The sequence below is a fragment of the Leptodactylus fuscus genome, chromosome 8, assembly GCF_031893055.1.
Source record: "Leptodactylus fuscus isolate aLepFus1 chromosome 8, aLepFus1.hap2, whole genome shotgun sequence".
Classification (NCBI taxonomy): domain Eukaryota; kingdom Metazoa; phylum Chordata; class Amphibia; order Anura; family Leptodactylidae; genus Leptodactylus; species Leptodactylus fuscus.
The window spans coordinates 16,040,801-16,060,138 of record NC_134272.1 but is presented as its reverse complement, the minus strand read 5'-3'; the positions used below and the strand labels follow the sequence as shown (position 1 = coordinate 16,060,138).

General features: G+C 42.5%; 1 protein-coding gene across 1 annotated transcript; it reads right to left on the bottom strand.

Moving 5' to 3' along the window:
* Positions 1 to 11,005: 11,005 nt before the first annotated feature.
* Positions 11,006 to 17,150, bottom strand: LOC142217382 (NXPE family member 4-like). Its single transcript, XM_075285609.1, has 4 exons — positions 16,478 to 17,150; positions 15,910 to 15,975; positions 14,317 to 14,531; positions 11,006 to 11,550 (listed from the first exon to the last, which is right to left on the bottom strand). Exons 1-4 carry the CDS (start codon positions 17,110 to 17,112, stop codon positions 11,006 to 11,008), a joined length of 1,461 nt encoding a protein of 486 aa, XP_075141710.1. The 5' UTR covers positions 17,113 to 17,150.
* Positions 17,151 to 19,338: the final 2,188 nt, after the last annotated feature.

The following is a 19,338-nucleotide window of genomic DNA, read 5'->3' as shown; positions in this document are numbered from 1 at the left end:
GTTTTTCTTGATTATCATGTTTGTTTTGTTGCATCTCCTTCAATAAAACGAGTTTTTAAAAAAAAAAAAAAAAAAAAGGTTGTTGACTAGAGATGAGTGAACAGCATTCAATCAAGTACATGTTTGATCGGATATCAGGCTGTTCGAGATGTTCGATTCCAGTCAAACACAACGTGGCAAACTCACTAAAAATTTGTATCCCCTCCCATCTTCCCTGGCGCTTTTTTTTGCACCAATGACTGTGCAGGGGAGTTGGGACAGGAACTACGACAACAGAGGCATCGGGAAAAAATTGGAAAAAGTAATTGGCTGGCTAAATCAGGTGACCTCCAATTTATACGAACAGTGGATTTAATATCCGGGTCATATGAGACTGTGAACTATGTGACTGAGACAGGGATAGATCTACAGGCAGGGTTAGCTAGGGATTACCTTTATTTGGTGGGAATATTACTCACACAGCTCTTTGGGGCTGTATCTGGTCGGGATCCCTGTCAGCTTGCGATATGCGGGAGCTGACTTTTTCCCATAGGAATGCATTGACCAGCGTTGATTGGCCGAATGCCATACAGAGTACAGCATTTGGCCAATCAACGCTGGTTCTGCCGGAGGCTCGTCTGTGAGGAGGCGGAGTCTAAGATTGGACCTGAATGGAGACTGCTGCGGACCGATCATAGACTTCGCCTCCTCCGGCAGAACCATCGTTGATTGGCCGAATGCTGTACTCTGTATGACATTCGGCCAATCAATGCTGGTCAATGCATTCCTATGCCGAGATGTAGCGGAGCTGGCCGTGCGCTCAGCTTGGCTACACCACACATAACTGCATGCAAAAAATCTGCAATGTAACACAGTTTCATCTTAGTGCATGAGATTTCAAAAATCTTATCTAACACTTTGTGTAAATTTGACAATTTATAAATTAGCAAAATTTTAAATTGCAATAGATTTATATTGTGGATTTCACCTTTTACAATAAATATGGAGAACTCTGAGGCAAATCTGCAACAAAATCCCAAGGAAACATTACATAAGGATTTTGTCACACAAGCCTTCACAAATATCCCCGTGTAACTTAATGGGTCTGAGTTCCGCCCCTATGCGCTAGGGGGAGCCCATGAGCTTACTGTACACTGTGTTTAAAAGATACGATCCATTGTGTTGGGGCAGAACAAACATTCAAGAAACTAAAGAAGCTGCTGCAGAGCGCCCCCTTACTATTCTACATGTGCTGGAATAAGCCCTTTACAGGGTCTTGAAAGGGTTAGGAGCTGTAATGGCCCAGGGGCAAGACGGACAGGAGCCATCCAATCCCTCCTCCAAGGAAAGCCAGACAACTATAGGGCTTTCAAGCTTGAGTTGCTGGCAGTAGTGTGGAAAGAGACCAAAAATTCTGTTGACATCAAGACGGGATTTGTGTTGTGACTGACAAATACCCACTGGTGCATTTGGACACGTCTACACTTGATGCCCTAAAACAATTCTCACTAGCCTGAATGAATTTTGGCAACTGTTCTTCTGGCAGGAACACTATGTGACATACTAGGTGTTACCCTGCAGAAGGTGTGATACCTAACAGCAATGGCACAGAATGAGCGTAACTAATTATTCTAACCATTAGCATAATCTATGCATTACAGTATAGGGCGCGGATGATAATGGATAGAGGATTTTAAGAAAAGTCACGCCTTGTAATATGGAAAAACCAGTTCTTACTTCCCAATATAGCTTTTCTTCATTAGGAATATTATGCAGATGGCGGTTATTGCTAAAGGTTGTTAGAGGTGGATTGTATACTGTCACTGTTCATAGGTCAGGATATTCTTGTTTCCATACGTAGACATTGCTCCGTCCTTACCCATTCACCATTGGGCTTGGTCTCCACCATTACCTATTGCAATAATTGTCTTATTTTTATTGTGTGGATTTTTCCTTTTCTCACTCATGTATCTATTTTTATAGAGCTATTCTAGATGGTTTTCTAGATTGGGTAACATTATAGAAGATTAACTAAATTTTATTTTTGAGACGATCTAAATCCATCTAGATATTGCACCTCATTTTCCTATGACCTTACGATTTGTTCATTTGTCTAGCCAAGTGACCCCATGACAATAACCACCTCATTGGGTTTGTGTACCACTGGCCAATAAGTTGGTGCTAACAAGTTAATAATCAGTCATCTCACAGATATTGGCTCAAAAGGCATAGAAAACAATATGGCGACCACCACCATTCGTAATCAGCTGACTACTGATGAAGTTTTATGGGGTTTATTTTTGTTACCACTTACCATTACTATTGAGTCCAATGGCAGGAGCTATCTCAATTCTATCAAGTCGACAAGTATTGTAAAATATGTTTGTTTTGATGAAGCTTTTAAAAAACTTCTAAATTCACAACTGAGGTCCAGGTGGGCTAGGGAAGAGATTCCAGATGGTCTAGGGCAGTGAAGGGCTTAACAAAAAAAGTAGAATATTTCTAGTGGTCTACAGAAGTAAAGGCTTCTATGCCAAGGTATTCATATCTTCCTAGGAAATCAAGAACCCCTGAACTGTCATGTCGTGATCTCCAAGGAGCCACAATCCCTTCACTGGGATGCTATAGTCTAATGGAGACTTTGGTGTTACATCATCAGTCCATCGTAATGGAAAGTGGGTATAGTAGGATCCATTGTGAAAGTCTTCCGACGAAGTGTCTAAGAGAATCCTGAAAATATGTAAGAAATGGATGCTGTGGGACTGAGGTTGACAATGACTACTTGGTTTGGAATGTGCATTTTAGGTACATTTTAATGTGAACCCATTGCTCACCTGAAGCCTAGGTCAACTCGACCAAGACAGTATGTATTAGATGTTCTGCCAACGTAATGAAAAAAGGATCCGGCATGTTGAATTTAATGCCCTTTGTTCTCATCGTGAGAGGTGTTTGGCAGAAGATTATTCCCCTCTCTTCATTGATAACACACCGTATATACTCGAGTATAAGCCGACATTTCCAGCACATTTTTCATGCTGAAAAAGCTCTTCTCGGCTTATACACGAGTCAGTACCACGGAGCAAGGAAGGACCTGGAAGGGTCCTTTAGTGCTACTGCTCTGTGATTGGCTTGTCATGAGGTCATGTGACTGTGATGTCATCAAAGGTCCTGTAGCCACTGGTATGTAACATCTGCAGATAAGGTTGAGTGTAAATCCTAGTAGCTCCGCCCACACCAGAGTTCGATCACATGGTCATGACGTCATCAGAGGTCCTTTAGCCCACTAGGATTTAGCATCTACCCTGCAGATGAGTGGCCAGGATTCATTGTGTCTTATGGTAGATGTCTGTTGTATGGAGGAGAGGAAGCCACAGTAACGTGACACACAGGGACCTTCCTTTAGTTACTCTGCCTATTAATGTCAGGCATTTGGGGTTATTCATTTAGTTTCAGTAACTCCATGTACCTCACATTAATAACAGTTACCCCATCATGTCCCTCATATTAACCCCTGTGTGCCCCATATAAGGGTTACTAATAGGTGAGACACATGAGGGTACTAATGAAGGACCTTAATTATGAAGATACCTAATTATTACCTCCATATGTCCCACATATCAGTAACTCTTATGTGAGGCACACAGGGGGGTTAATGTGAGGGACATGATGGGGTTAACTGCTATTACTATGATCCCCATGGAGTTACTAAGCTACAATGCACATGACCAGACTTTATCTGCTAATCGGCTTATACTCAAGTCAATAAGTTTTCCCAGTTTTTTGTGTTAAAATTAGGGTTCTCGGCTTATATTCGGATCGGCTAAGGGTTGGTTCACACTAGCGCTTGTATTCCGTCCGCATGGAGACCCCCCCGAACGGAATACCAACGCTAATGCAAGCTCTGTGCAATTAAGCACACGGAGCCCATAGACTATAATGGGCTCCATGTGCTTGCCGCGCACTGCCCGCACAATTAATTTGTGCAGGCAGTGTGCGGCAAGCAAAAAAATGTAAAAGGTTTTTAAGAATATAAAAAATAAAAAACCTTAAAAGCTTAAATCCCCCCCCCCCCCCCGTCCTGTCCCCTTTTCAAGAATTGGTGGGGGGTTTTCACCACTTTGCATCCATCAACAAAATTTTTAAAAAGTGATTAAAACATCATACATGACCCAACACGCTACCACAGTTACATGTTACAGGGGTCAGAATACGGTGAATCAAGGAATTTTTTTTCTTCCAAATTTCGAATTTTTGTTAAGTTATTAAAACATGAAAAAAGCTATAAAAATTTGGTATCAATGTGATCATACTGACCCGGAGAATAAAGTTTACATACTCTTTTTACTGCAAAGTGGGAACACTTTGATCACTTTGAAGTGCAGCTTGTCACACAAAAAGCAAGTCCTCAAAGGACTACATATATGGAAAAATGATAAAGTTCTGGCTTTCGGAACGTAGAGAGTAAAAAACAAAAAAGTGACGTAAGGGTTAAAGGGAATCTGTAAAAATGCAACCAACATCGACAGATCAGATAATAAAACATGGCACTGATAGAATGCAGCTAATATCTTCATTATTCCCATAGGTCACATCTCAACCACATATATCTCTAATATATAGGAACTACCACACAGGACGGAAATATATTGGATATAGAAGTGAAAACACTGACCCCTAGTGGAGGAAAGGAGACCTACAATAGATGATTAGAATTTAAAGTGTAAATAGACATTGTGTAATATAGTTCGTTAACAAATTTTGGCTCCTTTCTGTGAAATCCTGCTGTTAATATTCCGGTCCGGAGCCTCGGCTGCACTGTGATTTCAGTCTCCTCCTGGGATCGAAACCTTTCTTCCGGGGTCAGGGAGGTCAGCGGCGGGTCGAGGCTATTTAGGCCTCGTTCTAGCTCCAGCCCGTCACTGGTTACTCAGTTCTCTGGTGCGCATTACCTCTCTCCTGACCCTGTACCTCCTGCTGTATTTCTCGTGTTTTGACCTCGGCTTGCCTTCCAGACTACCTCTCCCTGACCTTCTGATTTTGTTACCTTCTGACCTTCTGTGGATGACCTCGGCTTTCTTCTTGACTACTCATACTTGACCTCTGCTTGGCTACTCCATGACCTCTTGTGTACAACCCGGCTCTCCTGACTACGCATTTGCTTTTCCCTCCTGCTACCTCGTGACCTCCTGTGCACCAACCCAGCTTGTTGACTCCGTCTTGGCTTTCCCTGAAACCTGCGAACCCTCCTTTGTACCCGATCTGTACGACCTTCCTGCAGTGTTTCCAATATCTCAATATCTCCATGTTGACCTGCTCCTCCGTCTCTTCATCTGCTGAGGTTATTGTTACTGGGTTTTCTGGGTCCTCTGCTACTTGGGTGTGCTGAGTGTGCAGTGCTGTCTGGGCAGTTGCGGTTCTGGATCACAGAATGTACCAAGTCCAACTCCACCATCAGTAGCTCTGGTGAAGACCTCTGGGGCCTGGTTATGATCTGGTTAGGAGAGTGTTGTACACTCAGGACTGTTTGGCCTCGGAGTTTGGGGATTCTGGTTGCCCAGGACTAACTGTCTGTTATTGTCTCATCAGGTTCCTATAACCTGCATTTCTTTATTCTTCCCTTTGCCTCCTCTATTGAGGGCTGTATAACACTTCTCACTGTCTACAGTTTACGGGTTTGTGTGTAATTCACGTAAAAGTGAGAGTGAGGGTTATATAATGTAGGCATGTGATTCTGGTGTCATATGAAAGAAGAGATTCTCAGCTTTCACATGACTCTAGGATTGGAATATTTATAGGCAGCTGATCCCGAACCCGACTGTGCTTTCAACTGATGATATCTCAGATAGAACTGCAGTCTTAGTGTCATGGGAAAGCTGAGAATCTCCTCTTTTGTAGGACACCAGAAGCATAATTCTATATTTCATAATGCTCAAGATATAGCCATCTGAGTTGACCCTCCCCCAACCTTACTTTCCCTGCATTACACACAAGCCCATACAGCGCACAAAGTAGAGGCAACTCTCAGTAGAGAAGCAAGGAGAAGAATAAAGAAATTCAAGAACTCACAGAAAGGAAACAAAACTTGCTAATAAAATAGTTACAAAATTTATTAATGAGCAAAAACTGTCAGAAAATCAAAAGTTGTCGGAATGTGTAGTTGCACTTTACTATTGAAGTAGTGATCTTACCCGAATAACTGACTAATAGTGACCTCTAGAGGCTGAAGAAGAGCTGACGATCAAACTCATGACTATTAAAGAGGACCTTTCACCACTTTTGGGCACAGGCAGTTCTATATACTGCCAGAAAGCTGACAGTGCGCTGAATTCAGCGCACTGTCGGCTTTCCCGATCTGTGCCCGGTGTGAAGAGCTTACGGCCCGGTACCGTAGCTCTTCTATGGTCAGAAGGGCGTTTCTGACCATTAGCCAGGAACGTCCTTCTGCCTCGCGGCGCCAATCGCGCTGTGCTGTGGAGCGGGGAGGAACTCCCCCCTCCCTCTGCTCACACAGCTTGTCCGTAGACGAGCATTATCAGGAGCGGGAGGGGGCGTTCCTCCCCGCTCCACAGCACAGCGCGATTGGCGCCGCGAAGCAGAAGGACGTTCCTGGCTAATGGTCAGAAACGCCCTTCTGACCATAGAAGAGCTACGGTACCGGGCCGTAAGCTCTTCACACCGGGCACAGATCGGGAAAGCCGACAGTGCGCTGAATTCAGCGCACTGTCAGCTTTCTGGCAGTATATAGAACTGCCTGTGCCCAGATATGGTGAAAGGTCCTCTTTAACTGATAACGCTAATGACTATAATTAATGTGACGATATCAGAAATATCATCTAGAATTACTTTGATATTCTATTTGATATTTCATTTAAGTAATCCTACTAATATTATAAAGGATGTTTGTTCTTCAATCCTGCCAAAATGCACAAACGGATTTCACTGAAATTTCACACATAGAATGGCAATCGGATTGGAACGTAGGTGCCTTCGAATCCCCGTAGATCGCCGGGCTTCGCATCCGCGGGCAACAAATGTACATTCAGTGTAGGCTAAAGGACCTGAAATGATGTCATCTTAGGTCCTTGAGCCGTTCCCAGATTGGATCTCGCGATAGTGTGGGCGGAGCTATATAGGCTGAAGCCAGGCACAGAGCGAGCTGAAGAAAATGATGTGCGGGCAGGCGAGTGCCGAACATGCCGCCTTCGTTTGGGGCCACGTGGATCAGTGAGTACGCCAGGGGCAGGGGGATGGTAAGGGGGTGTGGGAACTGTCCCAAACTTCTCCAACAACCGTGCGCCCATGATGTCACATTGAGACATGTTGCATACATGGGCACAGCTGCTGCGCTGCAATGTATGCCAACCATAGGCATACATATATACGAGGCAGGTGGGGGGGCCAAACAGGATGGTGGCGCACGTGGGGGAGCGGGGGCGCAAGATGGGGGACAGGCTTTGCTTTGGGAGGACAGGGTCGCGCGTGGGGGGGCAGCGGACACAGTTGCGGGAAATGCTAGTGTATTTATAATTGTTATGTGATTTATTGGAAATGATGCGGAGTGCATTTTACTATCTTAAGTAAGTTTTTGGATTTATGATTATTTTTATATTTATTTCCTCATAACCCTACTTATGAATTATTATCATTATATGTCTAGGTATTTTAGTGGATATACATTTGTGTTTATGTATTACAAACTAAACTAGCCTCTGCCCGCGACTTCATCTGCGGGTTGTTGGCGTCGATGATATATTCAGCAAATTGCTGCCATCGATGGTTCGCCTGTTCCTGTGTTTTGGCAGCTGTCAAGCTGTCCTGCTCCTGAACTTGTTTCTCGCGCCGTGCCAGTGATTGTTCCAGCATGTCAGCAGCTTGCTGGGACGCCATATAATGGGTGTGGTTTAGACGTCGATGATCTGCCTGTGTTTCGGCTGCTTTAAGAGCCACTTGATGCCTAGCTTGCTCAATTCCAGTTCCACTTGAGGAGAAGTCTGTGACTTCTGACTACCTTCATAGCTCTCGTTGTTTTAGAATTTTGCGACAAATTAGATTTTCGTTTTCCCGGCATGTTTAAAATTGGCAAACTGACAACTTGGATTAAAGGAGTTTTCCTATCTGGAGCAGATCAGATAATATGCAAATGCTTGTACACAATGGACTCAGTGTTATCTGTGTGTTTACATAGAGAGATAACAGAGCAGACTTTATCAGCAAGAGCAGTGTAATATAGTATGTGAACATAAATTCATAACAGTCTTGAAGCCATGTCATTTACCGAGATAAAAAGTAGCCTATGTGTTAATCGAGGTTACAATCTATCTATGTGCCAAATTTCATCCAAAACGGTTCAGCCGTTTTTGCGCGATTGAGTAACAAACATACAAACTTTCACATTGGATAATATTAATTGGATTGGATGGATTGGATGGATAGGATATCCTCTCAGCTTTTAGATATTTTAATAGTAACACTTTTAATAAGTCCAAGGGTTTGTAACCTAAGAGTCCGTTCACACAGTGGAAAATGAAGAGGAAATTCCTCTTCATTTTCCGCTGCTGGCATTTTTGCGCAGGCTAGCTGCGACGGGATGCCGATGCAATGCATTAACATTCTGTTACAGCATCTTGCTCCTGATTAGGCCCAGATTAGGATCTGCTTTAGTTCAAAGATTGTCCGATAAGCTGGGGAGGGAAGTTCCTGCTGCAAGCTCCGCCTCAGCATAGTTGTGTTTTCTAAGGGTAATTCTGTGAGATAGCTTATTTATATAGAAAATTAATCTTAACTCTATAGCTTTATGGATACTTGTGTATCTATTGATTTATTGGGTGGTGTGGGATACTTATGGAGTCTATCAAGAACACCCCCCCTCCCCATTAGTCCACTATAAATTGAGATTATTTCATATGGTTATGTGTGATATGCAGCACTAAGGTTGGGGTGCATATCCTCATACACCAATGGTACCCCTTGGTGGGGTTAGAGAGACATAAGAAGTTGAGTTAGCATTAGAAAGTTGCATCTTTTTGAAACTTTAAGAACTTTTTATATTCTAACAAAAGCAACTATGTAATGTCTTATGAAATAAATCATATACTGTCTATAACAAATCATAGTTACTGAGTCTATAAAATATGGTTAACAGACTATGAATCTCAGTTACAGCAACCATTATAAAAGTACACTCGGAATATATCTTTTTTTTTTTATCTAAAATTTTTATAAATTTTACTGACTTTCTAGTTTTGCTCCCAGTGCTTTTTAAGATTTTTTTTTATTTTATGGTCTTCACAACTTTGAGGAGTTGTCTACATTGGGAGATACTGCTTCATCTACTCGGGATGAAGGAGATCCAAGCCCTTCAGTGTTGTCCTTGGTTAGCACAACCTTTCCGTCATCCCCATCCCAACATTCTTTGTAGTGAATTGTATCAGGTATCACCAGCAGGTGCCGAATATAATTTTTGTTTCATAACAAATAATGTCACATAATGTCATATGATGTCATATAGTGTTACAATTATGTAAAAATACTGGACATAGGACTACAGTGAGCGAACAGTAAAATGTTCGAGGTTCGATATTCGTTTCGAGTAGACCCTCAATATTCGACTACTCGAATCGAATATCGAACCCTATTATAGTCTATGGGGGGAAAATGCTCGTTTCAGGAGTAGGCAACGTTCGATCAAATTATACTTACCAAGTCCACGAGTGAGGGTCGGGCTGGATCCTCCGAGAAGTCTTCTCCTTGCAGCACAAGCATGTCCGCACAAGCGGACATGCGCAGTCGGCTCTGCCCAGGCCCGATGCCTGGCAGAGTGAATTCAGAGCCGGAAGACGCCGCGGGGAAGCTGCACGGAGAAGACTTGTAAAGGTAGGAGAAGAACCAGCGTTGATTGGCCGACTGTATAGCATTCGGCCAATCAATGCTGGTTCTGCATCGAACTTTTACATTCGAATAGCGAGTGGTACTTGATCGAGTACGAGTATTTCGAATACCGTAGTATTCGATCGAATACCTACTCGATCAAGTACTACTCGCTCATCTCTACATAGGACATTTTTTCAAAATAACATTGTATCTGTTATTGGGATATTCCCTATTTGTTTTCAATAACCAGTCATCTGCTCAAGTAGGAATTTCTTATAATACAAAAATCTGTAAAAAGTGCTATCCACATGATAAAGTATAGTATGATACATGATGTTATGATGTCACAATCATATCACAACATCATATGAGGTCATAATCACTGTCAAACTATGTTTTAGTGTTGTTGGTCAATATGTTGGGGGTGATGGGAGAACCCATCGCGGTACCACAAACCTGATGAACAGAGAACCTCTAGGATGAAATCTATCACACATGATACATAACGTTGCACTGCAATATTATTTATTGAGTTTTACAGATATTGCCCTTTTATGACAAACAAGACCTCAGAGGCTCATTGTGTATCAGGATACCTTAATAATTCATTCAACGTAACAGAATGTAATAATACTAGTGCACCGCTAGATGGCGAGGTAGCACCACTCACAAATAACATGATACGTATAGTACAATGTCATCTGATTCCCATTAAAAATAATTATTTAATGAGTTAATTACAAAGAAATGTCATACTAGTTGTTGCACTATAGTATAAAGAGACATGTCTAAATTTCCTTCAGGTTACCACCATCAAGACGACCTGTGAGGTGCACCAAATCCATGTAATGCTAAAGTAACTTAGTAGATGGTGCATTAAAGGTTACACACATCAAGTCAATATCCTCGCTATCCTGGGGAGGTCTCTTTTACTGTGCTCATTGTCACCCACTGTTGTGTGGAGTTTTGGAAGAAAATGACAACAACACTACTCACATATGTGGTCACTGACTACAGCTTCAGAATATGTTTATGGTATTAGCAACTATAAAAATACCGCCCCCTAATGGTCAGGATATTATAAAGTTTAACTTGATTTGACCATTACTGTGTCCCATAATGTACTGCAGGAAGGACCTGATGTAGTACATTCTCTTTATGACGCCTGGGTGAAGGACATGCTGATGATGTTCTCCAGAACTTCCAGAGGAGGGTGTATGACATCACAAGCATAAGCTATGGTCATGTCCAAACCATCAACAAAGCCAACATTCAGACCATGAAAGATGTCCCTGAGCGCCACATACTGGACGTATCCATGGAAGTCACTGAAGCGCTCCATGTTGATGTCCATGTCCCGGGCGTTCTCCTCCTTGATGATCACCTTGGTCCTGGGGCTACGGATGAGGAGTCTTTCTACAGCCTTGCGGACATTGATGGCCGACCTGATGAAGACTCGTAATGGGAAAGGCCTAAAGTGCTGTCCTAAAGTGAGAACAATGATTGTGTTTTCTCCCCCACCGACCTGGTCGATCTGCCGGGCCATGTACGCGTCCTCCTTGATGGAGTAGAAGGTTTTACTGACAAATGGGAAAGTGTGTTTCTTCCACTGGATGTAGATAAACTTTTCCAGGTTTATTGCTAGAAGAGTCTTCTGCCAAGATTGCATCTCATCTTCTGTGTGGTTGAAGTAGTCCACGACTGAGAAGAAAAAACACAAGAAAAACTAGACGAACGGATCATGAGATAGATATGTGATAGATATGAGATAGATAGATAGATAGATAGATAGATAGATAGATAGATAGATAGATAGGAGATAGATAGATAGGAGATAGATAGATAGATAGATAGATAGGAGATAGATAGATAGATAGATAGATAGATAGATAGATAGATAGATAGGAGATAGATAGATAGATAGATAGATAGATAGATAGGAGATAGATAGATAGATAGATAGATAGATAGGAGATAGATAGATAGATAGATAGATAGATAGATAGATGATAGATAGATAGATAGATAGATAGATAGATAGATAGATGGATAGGAGATAGATAGATAGATAGATAGATAGGAGATAGATAGATAGATAGATAGATAGATAGATAGGAGATAGATAGATAGATAGATAGATAGATAGATAGATAGATAGATAGGAGATAGATAGATAGATAGGAGATAGATAGATAGATAGATAGATAGATAGATAGGAGATAGATAGATAGATAGATAGATAGATAGATAGATAGATAGGAGATAGATAGATAGATAGATAGGAGATAGATAGATAGATAGATAGATAGATAGATAGATAGGAGATAGATAGATAGGAGATAGATAGATAGATAGATAGATAGATAGATAGATGAGAGATAGATAGATAGATAGATAGATAGATAGATAGATAGATGAGAGAGAGAGAGATAGATAGATAGATAGATAGATAGATAGGAGATAGATAGATAGATAGATAGATAGATAGATACCTGTAGATAGATCGATAGATAGATAGATAGATAGATAGATATGAGATAGATAGATAGATAGATAGATAGGAGATAGATAGATAGATAGATAGATAGATAGGAGATAGATAGATATGAGCAGTGGCGTAACTAGGAATGGCGGGGCCCCGTGGCGAACTTTTGACATGGGGCCCCCCCGACACCGAAGATCTCAACCGAGTCCCTCTTACGCATTCCTGCGCGCTCTATTATGTTCCATAGTGGCCCCTGCACACAGTATTATACCCAATAGTGGCCCCTGCACACAGTATTATGTTCCATAGTGGCCCCTGCACACAGTATTATGTCCCATAGTGGCCCCTGAACACAGTATTATACCCAATAGTGGCCCCTGCACACAGTATTATGTCCCTTAGTGGCCCCTACAGGACTAAATACTGTCACGTCACCCGCTGACCGCTATACATGAGTCCCCCTTTGACAACAATAACAAAGGATTAAGTCCCGCCCTTCCTATTTCCGGTCGAAGATCTCTTTCCGGTTTTGAGAGTTTGCCATGTCTAGCAGGGGTATAGGCATACTGTTTCGTGGTTACGACGAGCCTGCTGCAGAACCTCATTTGCTAAATGCTATACAGTATATATATTTATTTGCCGAATGCTATATATATGTATAGCATTCGGCAAATGAACACTGATTCTGCAGCAGGCACGTCCTTGCCACGGGCAGGCAAGAGTTTTTCTCATTGGAATGAATAGTCCGATGTTAGACTCCGCCTCCTCAGACGAGCCTCTGGCAGAACCAGCGTTGATTGGCCAAATCACTGGCAACTGGCCAATCAACGCTGGTCTATTCATTTCAATGAGAAAAAGTCAACTGGTAACAGCATACTTACCTGCTCGTAGCAAGGACGAGCCTGCTACACAATCAGCCTTCATTTGCCGAATGCTATACACTGTATAGCATTCAGAAAATGAGGTTCTGCAGCAGGCTCGTCGTAACCCGAGGACCATACCCTGAAGTACATACCCAGCCCTGGTTAATTCACTAAGGAACAGGAAGTCTTCTTGCCGCCCTTCCATTGCGCATGTGCCAACCGGAAGTTCGCAGGGGGACTCATGTATACCAGGACAAATTGTGGATATAAAATCTGGTCATGTGCATTACAATTTAGTAACTCCATGTGCCTCATATTAATAGCAGTTAACCCCATCATCTCCCTGACATTAACCCCTGTGTGCCTCACCATAAGGGTTACTGATATGTGAGAGACATGGAGGTAATAATAAAGTATCTTCATTACTATTACCCCCATATGTCTCACACATCAGTAACTCTTATGGTGAGGCACACAGGGGTTAATGTCAGGGAGATGATGGGGTTAACTGCTATTAATATGAGGCACATGGAGTTACTAAAACACAAGTAATCCCCCCATATGCCTGACATTAATAAGTAACCCCAGTACGTACCTGTGTAGCTTTAGTTTCATTTTCCTTCTTCCTTTCTTCCTCCAGTGCAGGAAGGCAGGAGCTCGGCAGGGATAAGCCCCGCCCCCTCCTCTCATTGGTGGGCAGAGGACAGCAGAGAAAGGGAGGGGGGAGAGAGGGGGAGCGTCCTGAAGCCCTGACAGGAGCCAGACCTGCAGCTCCTGTGTCTCAGCCGTTGCTGCAGCTTCGGGGCCCCCTGTTGGTGGAAAGTATTCCACCAACAGGGGGCCCCGATCATTATACTCGGGGGTCCGAAAAGACCTCCTAGAATAATGATAGCAGCGGTAGCAGCTGTCACCGGGCCCCTAATGTCCCGGGCCCTGTGGCAGCTGCTACCGCTGCTATGGTGGTAGTTACGCCACTGGATATGAGATAGATAGATAGATAGATAGATAGATAGATAGATAGATAGATAGATAGATAGATAGATAGATAGATAGATAGATAGATAGATACCTGTAGATAGATAGATAGATAGATAGATAGGATAGAATATAGATACTCACACTTAAGGTTCTCTGCAAAGTGTCTTATATACTGTCGGACTGTGGAGTCCCCCATAAGGAACAGTTTTTTCCCCTTAAGGAACTCTTTCAGTTTGTTATTTTCCGTGTAGGGCGCCATCTGGCAGTGTATGGGATGCCACACATTGTAATGGAAATATCCGCTCTGGATCGGGTAATAGGAACCCAGGCTGCATTTCTCCATTGGTGACAATTTTCTTTCTATAGAAAAGACAAGTATACAATGATTGGCAGAGGTCCTTATTTCACTTATTGACTAAACACTGAGTATAACCGGAGGAGGATATAGTGGGCGCAAAGGCTGTCAGTGATTCCCCGCCTCCGGTGAGGTCTCATCCTGGGAAGGATAATAGGTAATATATGTAAACCACTTTTTTAGCATTTGGGATACATTAATGCACAATGATGGATTGTCTAGAGATAGGTGAACCTCATGAGATCCATTTCAACAATTGGTGTGATTCAGCCCTGCAGTTAATTTTGGGGCACAAACTTGTTCAGCAAAACCCCAGAGAATAATAAGTACGTATAGGCCCAGGGAAGGAAAGGAAAAATAACAAACAGTTATACTCATCTGCCCTCACCTCTCATGGGCATCTTTGCAGCGTCCAACAGTCCCATGGCTTCCTCTTCAGGCGTCTTCTGGCACACCAGGGTCACCTTTGAAGCCTGTGATTGGGCCTCAACGGTCACGTGGGGTGTGCTGATGGACCTAAAGCATGACATCAGCCATTGTCCTGAAGAAGACACCAGGAAGCCACCAGATGCCCAGGAGAGGTGAGGCACTGTGAGTATAACAGTTTGTTATTTTGCTCGCATGGGCCTCCATTCTGAGGTCTATCGTTTTGTGGATGGTATGCACGTTGACAAGTTTTTAGGATGCAAGCAACAGACTAGGGTGTGTCCTGTTTTAGGGAAATATTCCTATGTTTCAGGCAGATCAAGAGTCAAACCTGGATACTTCTTTATCTTGGCTTGGGTGTTGTCAGTTGGGATCATTCACCATGATCCAAAGGGCCACTCTCAACATTTGAGAGTCATTTTCTTTTGAGGTCTCCACTAAGGAGAACCCTGTCCTAACGCCATACAATTTTTGAGAGGCTCTTGGCAAATACAGACCTTCCTTTTAACCCTATAGGAAGAAGAAATTAGAGAATATAGTTGTCGTATCCTAAAATCAGTAAAATAGTTTATTTGGTGAGTGCAGTTTGAGGTTCCTTGAGACGACAAATCACCTTATTATTGATTTTACATTGGCTAGGAAAGAAATCCTTAGACATAATATTACAGCAGCCCATTCAGTAATCTCAGATCATTGGCCATTGACTGGAACAGCCACCATTTTGGAATTGTACAAGGACAGGAATTATCTTACGAGAGTGGAGGAATTTTACGCCAAGGAATGTGAAGATACTTAATTGTGACATAGGGCAGGGTTGGTGAACCCCTGGGCACATGCCCCACCAGACACCCTCCAGCTGTGACCCAGCATCAGGACTGAACCTAATACCCAGTATTACACCACTGAAATAAATTTACCCTGGACTAGTTGTGGATTATATCTATTCGACATACTTACGGCCACAGTCGAGGACTGTGACTGGTCTTGAATCCTTAAAAATTTCCAAGCCAATATTTGACCTAAAAAAAATCACAAAAAACATCTATAATGACATATCAGAAAGGGAATGAGTTGTATTGGTTACACAGTTACTGTACAGGGTTTGTAGACTTTTGCAACTGCCTCAAAATGCCAAATTAAGGCATTATATAATATATATTATGGCAATGAACCAAAGCGAAACTGTTCCTGGCCTTGGCGAACTTTTGCTACTCCATTTCAGTGGTAATAACCTATAGAGATGCCCACAATCTCTTATTCAGGGCTCAAAATTGTTGAGACCCCTCTTCTTCGAGCTAGAGGTCACCTAGTCACCTAGTGGTACTTTCAAAACTCATGGTGTATGGTCATATCATACCATGCCACCACCACTTCGTCTACAGAAGACAGTAAGTAGCCTGAAAGATCTCTTGGGGACAACAGCAGATACAGTAGAAGACCTATGTTGTCACATAACATGGAGTCTTGCTATATGGGGGTATGTAAACCTTTTTCTGTTCATTGGCTAAAGTTGATAGTCACCTGTTGAGAAGAATCTTCTCCACCTCGGTGAGATACGAGTGATCACGATTGACAGAATTCATATGGGTCAAGGCCTCACATGGGTAATCCTTTGGCTTGATGCAGTAGAAGGCCTCGTGATCTCTCTTGTCCACATAGCGGCAGATTTCCTCTTCTGTGTCCAGCACAAAGCCACATTCACTGTTCACATACTCTGTGGCGCTCGTGAAATTTCCTGTGTACTTGATATTGGCAAAGCCTTGGTTCCTTGCCCGCCATAAGGCAGAGACGGCCTCACTGGGGTGCATTAGTAATATAGATAAGTGTACAGACCCAACCCAGAATAAAGTGAATTTTACCAGGTATGTCCCATCTTTATTGTCTATGATAGTCCCACTTGCACTACTGTTTGTACCAGGTGAGTATATTCTTGCCCTCAAGTAGTCTCCACCATAGGATTTCCTATTCCCGGAGTAGTCGTAGGCCGTCACTTCAACGTCTATCTGATCGCCAAGGCAATACTGAGCTTTGGGGTTGATGATGACGGTCGTGCTTTTTTTGGGGCTGGTCGCCTTATGTAAATCATTGATTGTCACCTTGGTAATCGTCTTGTCGATCTTGTTGAATAGCTGTTCAATTTCGGCATCTGTTTCCATCGGTCCTGGCAGATCAGGGGTGGTACTGCTTGACTGGCAGTTACACAACTGAAGCATTTTTATTTCTGAGATCTGAAACGGGAATGAAACGTTTAACACTAAAAATCCAAAAATAGTGCGCCCCAATGTTATCTATTTTGTAGCAATTTTGCATAAGCCACACCCCTTTTAGGCTAATTTTAGGGAACAACATCACAGAATTCTGGACAGCTGCTTGGCATTTAGGAGACTTGTCTGAATCAAAGAGTAGCCAACCTAGGTACAATTTGGGGGTTTTGAGCCTAAATCATAGTTACCAATAGTCCCATGAAATAGGTGAAATTGAGCCCTGGCAGACCAAAATGATCTATATTTGTGTAATTTTACTCAAAGTGGGCCATTTGTGAAAGTTTCGAGAGCAATCCCAGGCATCCAGAATTTTATTATATAACTCTATGTATTGGATTTGGTGTTCTCCATTGGTAAATTGAGCTGTGAAGGATGAATCAGAACAGAATTTTGGATCTAAAAATTGGACAGCCAGACTATCTAGTAGCTCTGATATTACAGAACAACTGGTAACATTAGTACCATGTTTGACCTGGTCAAAAACATGTTATGTGATGTGACATTACGGTTGGCCCATTAAACCACTGGGGACGTATCTGTATTAGGTTCAGGAGGTACCTGCATTTTTTTCTGGTTAAAAACCAGCAAAAGAACAGATGTTACGACTGCCACCGCCAGTGCCGACCTCATGGAAATCTTCATTTTCCACCGCTCTGAAATGTCCTGGAAAACAAGAAGCCTGAAGGTAGATGTGGAGGTAAAACAAGATGACACCAAGATTTAAGATGGACATGATACAGGCACCATGAATACATTTCTTGACTGATTTGATCGAGAAAGAGATGGCCCACCCAGTCTTGACCATTCTTCCAACTTCATTTTGGACCATACCATCATGTAAAGGCAACAATCCAAAAACAACACTCTATTGGGGTATTAGTATTTATACAATTCCCTACATAGTGGCTTTAGGTTCTACCTTCACATTAAGCCTTGTTTTCATTTGTGCTAAACTGAACATTAGCATTATTTTGAAAGCTACACTGGTTTATCAGATAAGAGATCCCACAGTTTCCTCTTCCATCCCACCATGGAACCCAATGGTGTATTTCAACCTTTGGCACTGGATTAGTAGTAGCCGTAGGTCCTGTCAGTGTGGCACCAGACCGGGTTGGGGTCTCTTATCCACCTCACTCCCATGGAAAACCACATTGAGTACTGATGAGGACATTATTACCAGTTCAATCTTTTGCTGGTTCACATGGACCCAGGGCATCTTCAATTCACGATGGTTGCCGTTGTGACCTTGGGAAGGATCTTCTAGGAAAGAAGAAGACTCATTAAGACCTACAAACTATTCTTTGTTCATGTTAGAACAGGGAGATCGGGGCCCTCTGTAATTTTTTTAAGATTAGAATTTACCAAGAGCTAAATCTTATTTTTTGTCCCTGATTTCATTTAGACTCCAAGGTTCAACAGAATCTTCCATATTTGTTATCAAAATTCCTGTCCAAGATACAACTATAGTGTATACCACAGACGTATATATGCCATAGATGTCTTTTCTAGTTTCTGCCACAGATGCTCCCATGGTGCCTGTCCTAGATGCCCACATAGTGCCGCCCACAGATGTCTTCCATAGTCTATGAAACTGACGCTCTTCATTGTGTCTGCCATGGATATTCTCATGGGACACACCATAAATGTCCTATAACTGATAACACCCCATAGTGGCAACCCTATATAGATCCTCCCTACTGTCATAGATGTTTGCAAATGGCTAGACAAAGATGCCTCATTCCATATGCCCTTAGTCCACTTGGAGTGTAGATGGAGTATGTGTGTTGGCCAGGGTTCAGTTTGACCATTGACCTCGGTGAGACTGGAGGACCTTTACTGAATTGCATCAAAGGTGTTGTTAACCTATAAATGGCACCCGGGTATTAATGATAATTGTTATCTAATCCAACATCATTACTTGGTGAGGTCTCATTGGCAGGATATTATCTGGTTGATTATAAGCTCTCAGTCACATCACAAGTATTACAGTACGACCAGAAAATTATGGCTTGTAGCCTATAATATATGACAAGAATAGACTGGGAGCCGTAATAAACCTGGTAAGAATTTGCCCATAAAGTCTTTGACCTGACCCAAATGACTCATATTAAACCTAAA

What these genes read in the sequence shown, in the direction of transcription:
- LOC142217382 (XM_075285609.1), bottom strand. Translation starts at nt 17,112, where the DNA reads ATGGAAACAGATGCCGAAATTGAACAGCTATTCAACAAGATCGACAAG. An exon ending in GAGAAGATTCTTCTCAACAG is followed by an intron (nt 15,976 to 16,477) that starts GTGACTATCAAC and finishes GATTTTTTTTAG; the next exon opens with GTCAAATATTGGCTTGGAAA. An exon ending in CTTTGCAGAGAACCTTAAGT is followed by an intron (nt 11,551 to 14,316) that starts GTGAGTATCTAT and finishes TTTTCTTCTCAG; the next exon opens with TCGTGGACTACTTCAACCAC.